The 9,843-nt window shown below is 40.9% G+C and overlaps 1 protein-coding gene across 1 annotated transcript in view; it reads left to right on the top strand.

Moving 5' to 3' along the window:
* LOC102423477 (olfactory receptor 1J4) overlaps positions 1–6,336 on the top strand; it is a gene marked incomplete at its 3' end in the record, with an annotated part of 12,679 nt that extends 6,343 nt beyond the window's left edge. The window contains exon 2 of the mRNA XM_006108713.3: positions 5,431–6,336. Within this exon, the coding sequence (XP_006108775.3) occupies positions 5,431–6,336 (906 nt within the window). The remainder of the gene's footprint in view (positions 1–5,430) is intronic.
* Between the last annotated feature and the right edge of the window lie 3,507 nt (positions 6,337–9,843).

The following is a 9,843-nucleotide window of genomic DNA, read 5'->3' as shown; positions in this document are numbered from 1 at the left end:
CCTAGTACACTGTTAGTGGGAATGTAGACTGGTACAACCACTATGGAAAAGAGTTAAAGTTTCCTCCAAAAGTAAAAGATGGAACTGTCATTTGACCCCATGATCCCACTTCTCAGAATATACCCTAAGAAGTCTGAAACACCAACCAGAAACAATATATGCACCCTCATGGTCATAGCAGCATTATTTACAATAGCTAAGATCTGGAAACAACTCAAATGGCCATCAGTATGTAAATTGATAAAAAAAATACAGTGGTGCATTTGCAGAATGAAATACTATACAGTTGTAAAAAGAAGGGTATCTTAACCTTTGAGACAGTATGGAGGGACTTGGAGAGTGTTATGCCAGTCAGAGAAAGACAAGTAACACATGATCTCACTTATACCTGGAATCTAATGAACAAAATAAACTGATGAACAAAAGAGACCCAGCATGCAATGGACTGACGTATTTCAGAGAAAAGGGGGTGGGGGGGACAGGGAGAGATTAACCAAAGAACTTATATGCATATATGCATAACCATGGACACAGACAATAGAGCAGTGAAGGCATGGGGAGGGGGTGGCAGCGGGGCGGAGGGGGGTCAATGGGGAAAAAGGGGACATCTGGAATACTTTCAACAATAAAGATACATTTTAAAAAATAAAAAGAAGTTATAAAATACTCATGAAGATATAAATTACAGCATAAGGAACATAGTCAATAATATTGTAATAACTGTGTGTTGCCCAGTAGGTACTGGAAATATCAGGATGAACACTTTGGAAAGTACATGATTGTCTAACCACTACGCCGTACATGTGAAACTAATACAAAATAATATTGTACGTAAACTATAATTTAATTTTTAAATTTAAAAAATGAGAAAAAGGAAAGTAAGTATAACATGATCTCATTCATATGTTGAATCTAATGAACAAGAAAAACTGATGAACAAAATAGATCCAGAGACATAGAAGCATGGAACAGACTGACAAATCTTAGAGGGAAGGCGGGGGAGCGGGGGTGGGAAGTGATTAACCAGGGATCTTATATGCATATATGCATAGCCCATGGACACAGACAATAGTGTGGTGAAGGCATGGAAGGAGGGTTGTGGGACGGAGGGGGTCAATGTGAAAAAATACAAAGGAGACATGTGTAATGCTTCCAACTAATAGATACATTGAAAAAAATAAAAACACCAAGATTTTTTGAGGTTTAAGTGACATATAATAAGTTTAATATATTGAAAGTATACAATTTGGATAGTTTTGACATATGTATACACCCATTAAGCTATGACTACAAGCTGTCAGGACCACGAAGTTTCCCCAAGCCTACCTCCTGCTGCCTCTTTGCTCCTCACCTCTGTCCCCCAGGGGAACCACTGATCTGTTTCTGTCACATCAACTAGTTTGCACCTTCTAGAAGCTTATCTAAATGGGTCATACAGAATATATTCTTTTATTGCTGTCTTCTTTCACCCAGCATAAGCATTTTGAGATTCATCTATGTTTAATATGTATCAATACATGGTACATTCTTTGAGCTCATTAGATCATGCTTTTTATTGGCAAGTAGTATTTCATTGTTTAGATGTACCACAGCTTTTTCACCCATTCATCTATTGATGGACATTTGAGATTGTTCCTAGTTGCAACCCTGATTTTTGTTGTACCCCAGCACCTTTTGCCATTTTCTGACCATATTTTTAATTAAAATTTGTTTTCTGCTCCCCCTGCTTGAATGTGTGCTCTCCAAGAGGAATTTCTGTTTGTTTTATTCACTGCTGTGTCTCCAGAGTATATATCTTACTTTTGTGAGAACCTTAGTAATTATTTAAGAGAACGTGTCAATGAATGAACAAATGAATTCTCTCACCATTACCCAGTGCCTATTTCAGCCATAGCTGATACTTAGTGTTACACAGACATTGACAATAATTCTAAACATTTATTAACCTTCCATTATGTGCTCATTTAATCATCCCTCAAACTCTCCTGAAGAGTATTATTATTATTATTATTTCCACTTTGAAGGACCCAGGTCTCAGAGATCTTTGCTCAATCTCTCAGACATGCTCTCTTAGTAAGGGGACGGAGCCCAGAGTCTTTTTCCCAGAGCCTACAGACTCAATCCCATTGCCCCTGAACAAGGCACAGACCCTACCCTATAGGACCCCACAGAGGATGGGGAGACCAGTACATTTGAAGGGGCTTTGTGTTGGAACAGAGGTCTGTGTAGTGTTTTGCCAGCTTTCTGAAGCCCGTACACTGCCTGGGCCATTCACTTCTGTGCAGAGGAGCTAAAATTGTGATGCAGAGTCCACGGGCAACTGGGAACCTCCTGCTTCCCATCCAGAGACTTGACCAGAGGCCCGAGATATGACTGACATTAAGAACCCTTTCTCCTGGGACTCCAGGTACAGCTCAGCTCCTCTGGCCCCTAAACATGTTCCATCCCAAGGGGCCTGGAGGAAGTTGGGCAGTTATCTCAATTGACTGCTGCTCTACTCAGGGACTTGGGGCTGTCTCCCTCTGGGGTCTCTTTCTGCTACTAACAGGGGATATTCTGCCTGTTGTTTTGAAGCTGGTGAACAAACATGAGAGTCTGTAAAGGTCCTAGGGCCATAAAGGTTTATTCCCCTTTCCTTTCATCCTGGGTCTCCTGCACAGAAACTGAGGATTCGGGAGACAGGACAAAGCACAAGGTATCAGAACTCACAGCCCTGGTATAGATTAGAAGGGAACCAGAAATCTCCATAGTCGTGTGTGTGTGTGTGTGTGTGTGTGTGTGTGTGTGTGTGTGTGTGTGGTATGACTTTGTGTATGTGTGTCACTTACTCACACACTGAATGCCTCCACCGAGGACATGTATAAGTCAGAGAAGGCGGAAAGTTTCCTCAGCGATGTGTGTCTTATTTTCCTTGTGTTTTGTTGCCTGTGTGCTGCATGGAAGACCTTGTGCATCACTTGTGATTTGAATGTGTGACTGCCTGTGACTGCAATGTGTGTGGTGGAGGATGCTTGAGAGTTATGTGTGTGCAACTGTGCTGTACACGTGTGAGTGTGTTTTGTGTGAGTTTTGCATAGATTTGTGTGACACTGACTCACACTCTGGCTGTATTTACTTAGCTTGAGTGTAAGCCAGGGAAGTCTGTAAGTCTCCCTTTGGCAAGGCTGTGGCTGTGACAGTGTGTGAGTGCTCTTGTGTGTAACAAACCCACACCTTGACTTCCTTCACACAGAAGATACATAGGATGGAGACTTAAAACCAAGATACTGAAAAAGGCCAAATAAAAACAAACAAAAAAACCCCATCTTACTTTCATACATTTGGACTCACCATAGCTACAGATTAGAACCCACACAGGCAGCTTAAAAAGAAGCCCATTTTGAAGATCTGTTGGGGGCCATTTTTTAGTGATTTGAATAATATAGGAGCATCCCCGAAGCCCAATGTTTTTGAACTTCTTCTTCAACTTTGTTACATAGTTTAGAAACTAAATGCTCATATCTGAGGTCACATACGTCTACACTCAACTTAATAGCTCTGTGGTCATAGATGCTCAGCAGCCTCCACTGTCAAATGGGAATAATGACAATCACTGGAATTTGGTCTGTAAGGTGCTTAAGTTCTAGCACATTGTAAGCACTTAGTAAATTGTAGCCTGTAGAGGCCATGACACCTGACTCTCCATTTCCTGAATGCTAGGAGACAATACCTGGTACACTGACAGGAAAATTTGGCCCATCCAAAGACTCCCCTGGACCTCCAGGTAGCCGCTTCTCCTCTCTATTACTAAGTGTCTCCCAGCCACATCTTTCACTCATGGTGCTGACAGAATCAAGGTACTGTTTCTATACTGTTCCCTTTCCTTGAAATGGGTCTCTTCTAGGAGATGTTTGAGATCCTAGTTACTTACTGGGATTACTTAACCTTGTTACGCACACACACAACCATATTAATGCCAAGTTCTTCTCCTAAAAGTATGGGTATTTTGACATTCAACTTTAGCTTAACCTTTCTACCTCCCACAGGAAGAAATGGGTGAATTCTCTTCTCAGTGAAAAGATGATCAGAAAGTCTACCTTTGAGACCAGGTCCTGCTGGGCAGTATCTATGTGAAATTGTGTAAGCCATTTCACTACTCCTGTTAGTAGTGAGTAATAGAACAAAAATCTCTGTCTTCCCTACTTCGCAGACACAGAACAAACATTGGTGGATGGAATGAAACCGGAAGTACATGAAAATCATTTGCAAACTACTGGGCTGTAGGAATATGACCGCTGTCTGAGCAAAAGGACTCCCTCAAATCCTGAGATCATATTGCTGAAGGTCCTGGCTCTTTTGTCTAATTAAAGAAAGGGATAAACAGAGCGTTATAGGAACAGAGATTCCAATAAACCTAAGAAACATGAGAGAATTGAGACTACAGCAGTTACTAACTGTGTGATCATGATAGTTCACATGATGAAGTTTTATAACAGCTATCTTCTGGGACTACTTAAAATTTAATGAGGCAATAATGCAGAAATGTATTGGTTTGACAGAGTGTTCACTAACTGTCAATTGTTATAAATGTGAAGATTGGTACTAGAAATAGTGATGGTTAGTCAGGTAACTGAATCCTAATGGACACTTCCCATCCTTCAGGGTCCCCAGTCTCACCTGCCAGATCTCAGGTCTCAGGTATTTCCTGCCTATGGATCCTCATTTCTGAGCCAGCATGAAGCACCCGGTATAGATGGAGATAGATGCACTGAGGTAAGTTTATTTCTCGGCAAATAGATGGATGTGCATTTAGACTTGTTTCACCGGAAGATTTACCCAATGACAGGATATGCGCTCCGAAATGCCTCTCGAGAGGGTGAGAGCTCAGATAAAAATAATGGGTATAATTTTGTGTTTATTTTATACAAGACACTGTTCCTAGATATTAATGTGTCTCGAATTGGAATCCTCTAGGAATGTGTGACATTGGTATCACCACCTACTGTGGCACAACATGAGGCGAAGACAATCACCCCTTCAACTCATCCACCCAGAAAGTGGTGGGGCCAGACTTGCAGCACAAGGAATCTGGCTGCAGAGCTTCATGTTTACTCAGTCCTCTGTCAGGGGTCCCCAGTGGGTCAGGGGGCTGAGGAAAGAGGTCCTGTGTGTCCCATTTATTCATGCATTTCCATTTAGTAGCACAGTGCCAGGAACCTGTCTAATTAAAAAATTAAGAAGAATGAATTTGCTCTAGTTTCATTGAAAAAAAAACAATGTTGGGCATTGAGGGTATGTTGCTTGCTATGGCAGCTCTAGCTGATTATGTGTATGCAAGGATAGTATTTTTCTCCAGGAGAAAGTAGAAGACCCTACAGTGGTGCCCATAATCACACTTTGGAAGTATTTTACCTTTTTACACTGTCCTTTCATCCCCAGCAGACCCAAGAGGAACATGAGGCCTGAGAACCAGAGCAGCGTGTCCCAGTTCCTCCTCCTGGGGCTCCCCATCCCGCCAGGGCTGCAGGGCGTGTTCTTCACCCTGTTCCTGGGCATGTACCTGACCACGGTGCTGGGCAACCTGCTCATCATCCTGCTCATCAGGCTGGACTCTCGCCTGCACACGCCCATGTACTTCTTCCTCAGCCACTTGGCCTTCTCTGACATTTCTCTCTCCTCTGTCACTGTCCCTAAGATGCTCATGAACATGCAGACTCAGCAACAATCCATCTCCTATGTGGGATGCATTTCTCAGTTGTATTTTTTCATACATTTTGCAGGTATTCACAATTTTCTTCTGGCTGTGATGGCATATGACAGGTACGTGGCCATCTGTCACCCTCTGCGCTACACCACCATCATGAGGGAGGGGCTGTGTGTACTGCTGGAGGCTGGCTCCTGGATTCTCTCCTGTGGCAGTTCCCTGTTACACACCTTCCTATTGGCCCAACTGTCCTTCTGTGCAGACCATACCATCACCCACTTCTTCTGTGACCTCACTGCACTTCTGAAGCTGAGCTGTCCAGACACCTCCCTGAATAAGCTGGTCATATTCACTGAGGGTGGAATGCTTTTCTTTCTGCCTTTTGGTATTATTGTGGGCTCATATATCCATATAGGGACCATCATCCTGAGGGTGCCCTCCACTAAGAGACTCTTTAAAGCCTTTTCTACCTGTGGCTCCCATCTCTCTGTGGTGTCTTTATACTACGGGACAGTGGCAGGTGTTTACTTTTCCTCCTCATCATGGGATTCCAAAGACATAATTGCTTCAGTCATGTATACAGTAGTTACCCCCATGCTGAACCCCTTCATCTACAGCCTGAGGAACAGAGATATAAAACAGGCCTTAGAGATGTGTGTCAATAGGGTTAAGTTCTTTAAGATGCAATCACTAAATCCTCTGGTTGCAGTCAGGAGCACAGGGAGATATATCTCCTAAAATTACTGTATGGCCAACACCTCCATATAACTTTCATAGAATATCCAGTTCTTGTCATGTATAAGTGTTGTTATATGTGCACTAGGTCACATTTTCTTCTAGGACTTAGTAATTTTTTATTCCTAATTGATAGGTTTTGCTTGTTCATCATCTCTTATTATATACTAGAGGCCCAGTGCACGAATTCATGCATGGGTGGGGCCCCTCGGCCTGACCAGCGATCAGGGCCAATCGGGGCCGTCTTGCCCAATCCTGATGGGGGCTGGCTGGCTGGGGGCAGGGACCGTGGGAGGTTGGCCAGCTGTGGGAGCGCAGTGACCACCAGTGGGCAGCTTCTGCAGTGAGCCTCTGCCCCCTGGTGGTCAGTGCGCATCATAGCTACTGGCAGGTTGTCTGGTCGTAATGGTCACTTAGGCTTTTATATATAGACTACAGGTCCCGTGCATGGATTCGTGCACTGGTGGGGGCGTGGCCTGCGGGGATTGGCCACTGTGGGAGTGCTGCTCATCCTGGTCAGCTGAGCGACTGTGGACCTGCCCTCTGAGCAGCTGCTCCGCTGTGGAAGCACCTCTCATCCCGGTCAGCCAAGCGGCGCTCCCACTGTGGGAGCACACTGACCACCAGGGGGCAGCTCCTGCATTGAGCATCTGCCCCCTGGTGGTCAGCGTGCATCATAGTGACTGGTCGACTGGTTGTTCTGGTCATTCTGCCATTCGGTTCCTGGGCTTTTATTATATAGAATATGCAAAATCCTATGCAAAACATGTTGCACAATCGTAATTGTGGTTTTTTTCTCTTTCTGTTTTGTGATAATTCATTTTTTGCTTATGCATTTTTAAAAATTTCATGTTATTGAAGAGCCACTTATTTAGCATCATGATTTTCTCCTGGTAATCTTTCTTTTTTTATAACCTGATTTTTTTATGCTGACTTTTGTTGGCTTCAAGCTGCTTGTGTTCATCTCTTCCTAATTCACAATCATTGACATCATTTTTGTCTGACTGCAATCAGCCATGATAAGAATAATTACAGTATGAAAACTGTTATGTGCTACAAAGCCAGGCTGTTAGAAAAAGAGAGAAAGAGACTTTTAAAAAATGCATTTAAGATCATATCACTTCCATCTATAATTAGGAAAACTTTTCTAATAATAGGTCCTACCTTAATACCTCATTTACTTCCGATATTAGTACTGATACTTTATATCTATAGATATAGATAGATATACAGCTATAGATATAGGTAGAGATATAGGTACTAGTATAGTATAGCTGGTCAAGATGCAGCTTTCTTGTGGTAAGTGATTAAATGGTATTTCTTTTCTATCATTTTAAACTTTTCTTTGTTCTGCTGTGAGGTGTGCATTGTTAAAAATGTAATGCTGGCTTTTGCTCATTTTATGCAAAGCAACTATTCTTATATTTCTGGAGAATTTTGTCTATTTTCATCTAATGTAATCATAATACATTTGAATTTATATTTTCCATATTACTCTGTTTTTTATTTGATACATCTGTTTTACATATATTCTCTCTTGTCGTCTTCTACTTTAATTAAATACATATTTTAAAATTCAATTATCTCTCTATTACCTTATTAATCATACATCATTACTATTGTTTTATTATTCTTTTCTGTGCTGTATGCAGAGATCACTTCTTACTTTCTTTTTAGCCATTTGAGGTATTTAATTCAGTGGCATTTGGGACACATATCACCAATCTCATTTTATGACTCATAAAAAAAACTCTATAAAATATCAACCGAATATTTTTCAACTGTGAGAAAAATAAGAACAAAGATATCTATGAACCAACATGGAGAAATATTAGAATATATTGCTAAATGAAAAAAAGCGATGTATAAAAGAACATTTATAGCATGCTTCTTTTTATGTAAAAATGAAGAGGAATGAAATATACATGTGTCTGCCCATCTGAACAGAAAGAAGCACAGGAAGAATTAATCAGAAACTGATATGTATTCTCCAGTTGGCTTCTCTGAGATCATTTAGAATCTTTGTTTACCTACAGGAGGTGGGGTAGAAGAGATGGGGAGATGAGTAGAATTATTTGTTTAGTTTTGACTATGCTGTATTTTGCCACTAAGAAAATAAATAGGAGAGGTGGTGAATAAAGCAAAATAGATTAAAACAATACAAATGAACTGAAATTATATTCGAATTAACATCATAATTAGTCTAAAGGGGAAAATAAAATAAGTAACCTAAGCAATTCTTGAAACCAGAATTTTGTCTATATACTCTCACAACTAAAAAACACACACCTCTACACAAAGTTTTAAGCTTTGGAGTGCCATTAACTGTGGTATGTGTTCAAGATTCTGTAACAGCTCGCCATATATCCAAAGACTCGACAATTAAATAAACACGGAGGAAAAGGGAGTGACTCTCACTCTCGGGGAAAGGAGCTCTGTACATGGAAAAGGAGAGGCTGGAAAGGTCTCTGTGGTGTCAAACTAGAATTGGAGCTATCAATTCAAACTCATGGGTTTTAAAACATATAAATAGATTACAATTTATAGGTTATATATGAACACCTATACTGTTCCCTTTCCCCATTCTTTCGACCCCACTCATGACCCACCACCTGTGGGTAAACTTTCCTTTTGTTTCTTAGTTTCTAGGTTTTTTCCTGATGCTGCTTTTATACATATTTTCTAGTTGGCTTCTTTGACATCATTTAGAATCCTTGTAAGCAATGAAGACACTGAAAGCTTCAAAATAAATAAGATTAGTAATGGATAATAACTCAGAGAATAATAATCATGTATCCGTAATGATATAAATGAATACATAAGAAAATGAGTATGGAATAAGGATAAGTTCCTTCTTATAAATGAATATCAACATACACCTGCCAGAATGGTTCATATCAATAAATCAACAAACCACACTGCCGGCAAGGATGTGGAGACAAGCAAACCCTAGGGCACTGTTGCTGGGAATGCAAACTGGTGCAGCCACTACGAACAATAGTGTGGAGTTTCCTCAAAAAATTAAAATGGAATTGCCTTTCGACCCAGTGATCCCTCTTCTGGAAATATATCCTAAGAATCCCAAAACACCAATCAGAAAGAATATATGCACCCCTATGTTCATAGCAACACTATTCACATTTGTTAAGATCTGAAAACAGCCCACGTGCCCATCAGCAGTTGAGTCTATAAAAAAGCTGTGGTACATTTACACAATGGAATACTACATGGCTGTATAAAAGAAGGAACTCTTACCCTTTGCAACAGCATAGGTGGACCTGTAGAGTATTGTGCTAACAAAATAAGCAAGTCAGAGAAAGACAAATACCATATGATCTCACTAATATGTAGAGTCTAATTAACAAATAAAGTGATGAACAAGATGGGGTCAGAAGCATGGATACATAGGACAGAAAGGCAGAAAC

Source organism: Myotis lucifugus, unplaced genomic scaffold (genome assembly GCF_000147115.1).
Source record: "Myotis lucifugus unplaced genomic scaffold, Myoluc2.0 scaffold_3243, whole genome shotgun sequence".
Classification (NCBI taxonomy): domain Eukaryota; kingdom Metazoa; phylum Chordata; class Mammalia; order Chiroptera; family Vespertilionidae; genus Myotis; species Myotis lucifugus.
This window is presented reverse-complemented; position numbering and strand designations above follow the sequence as displayed.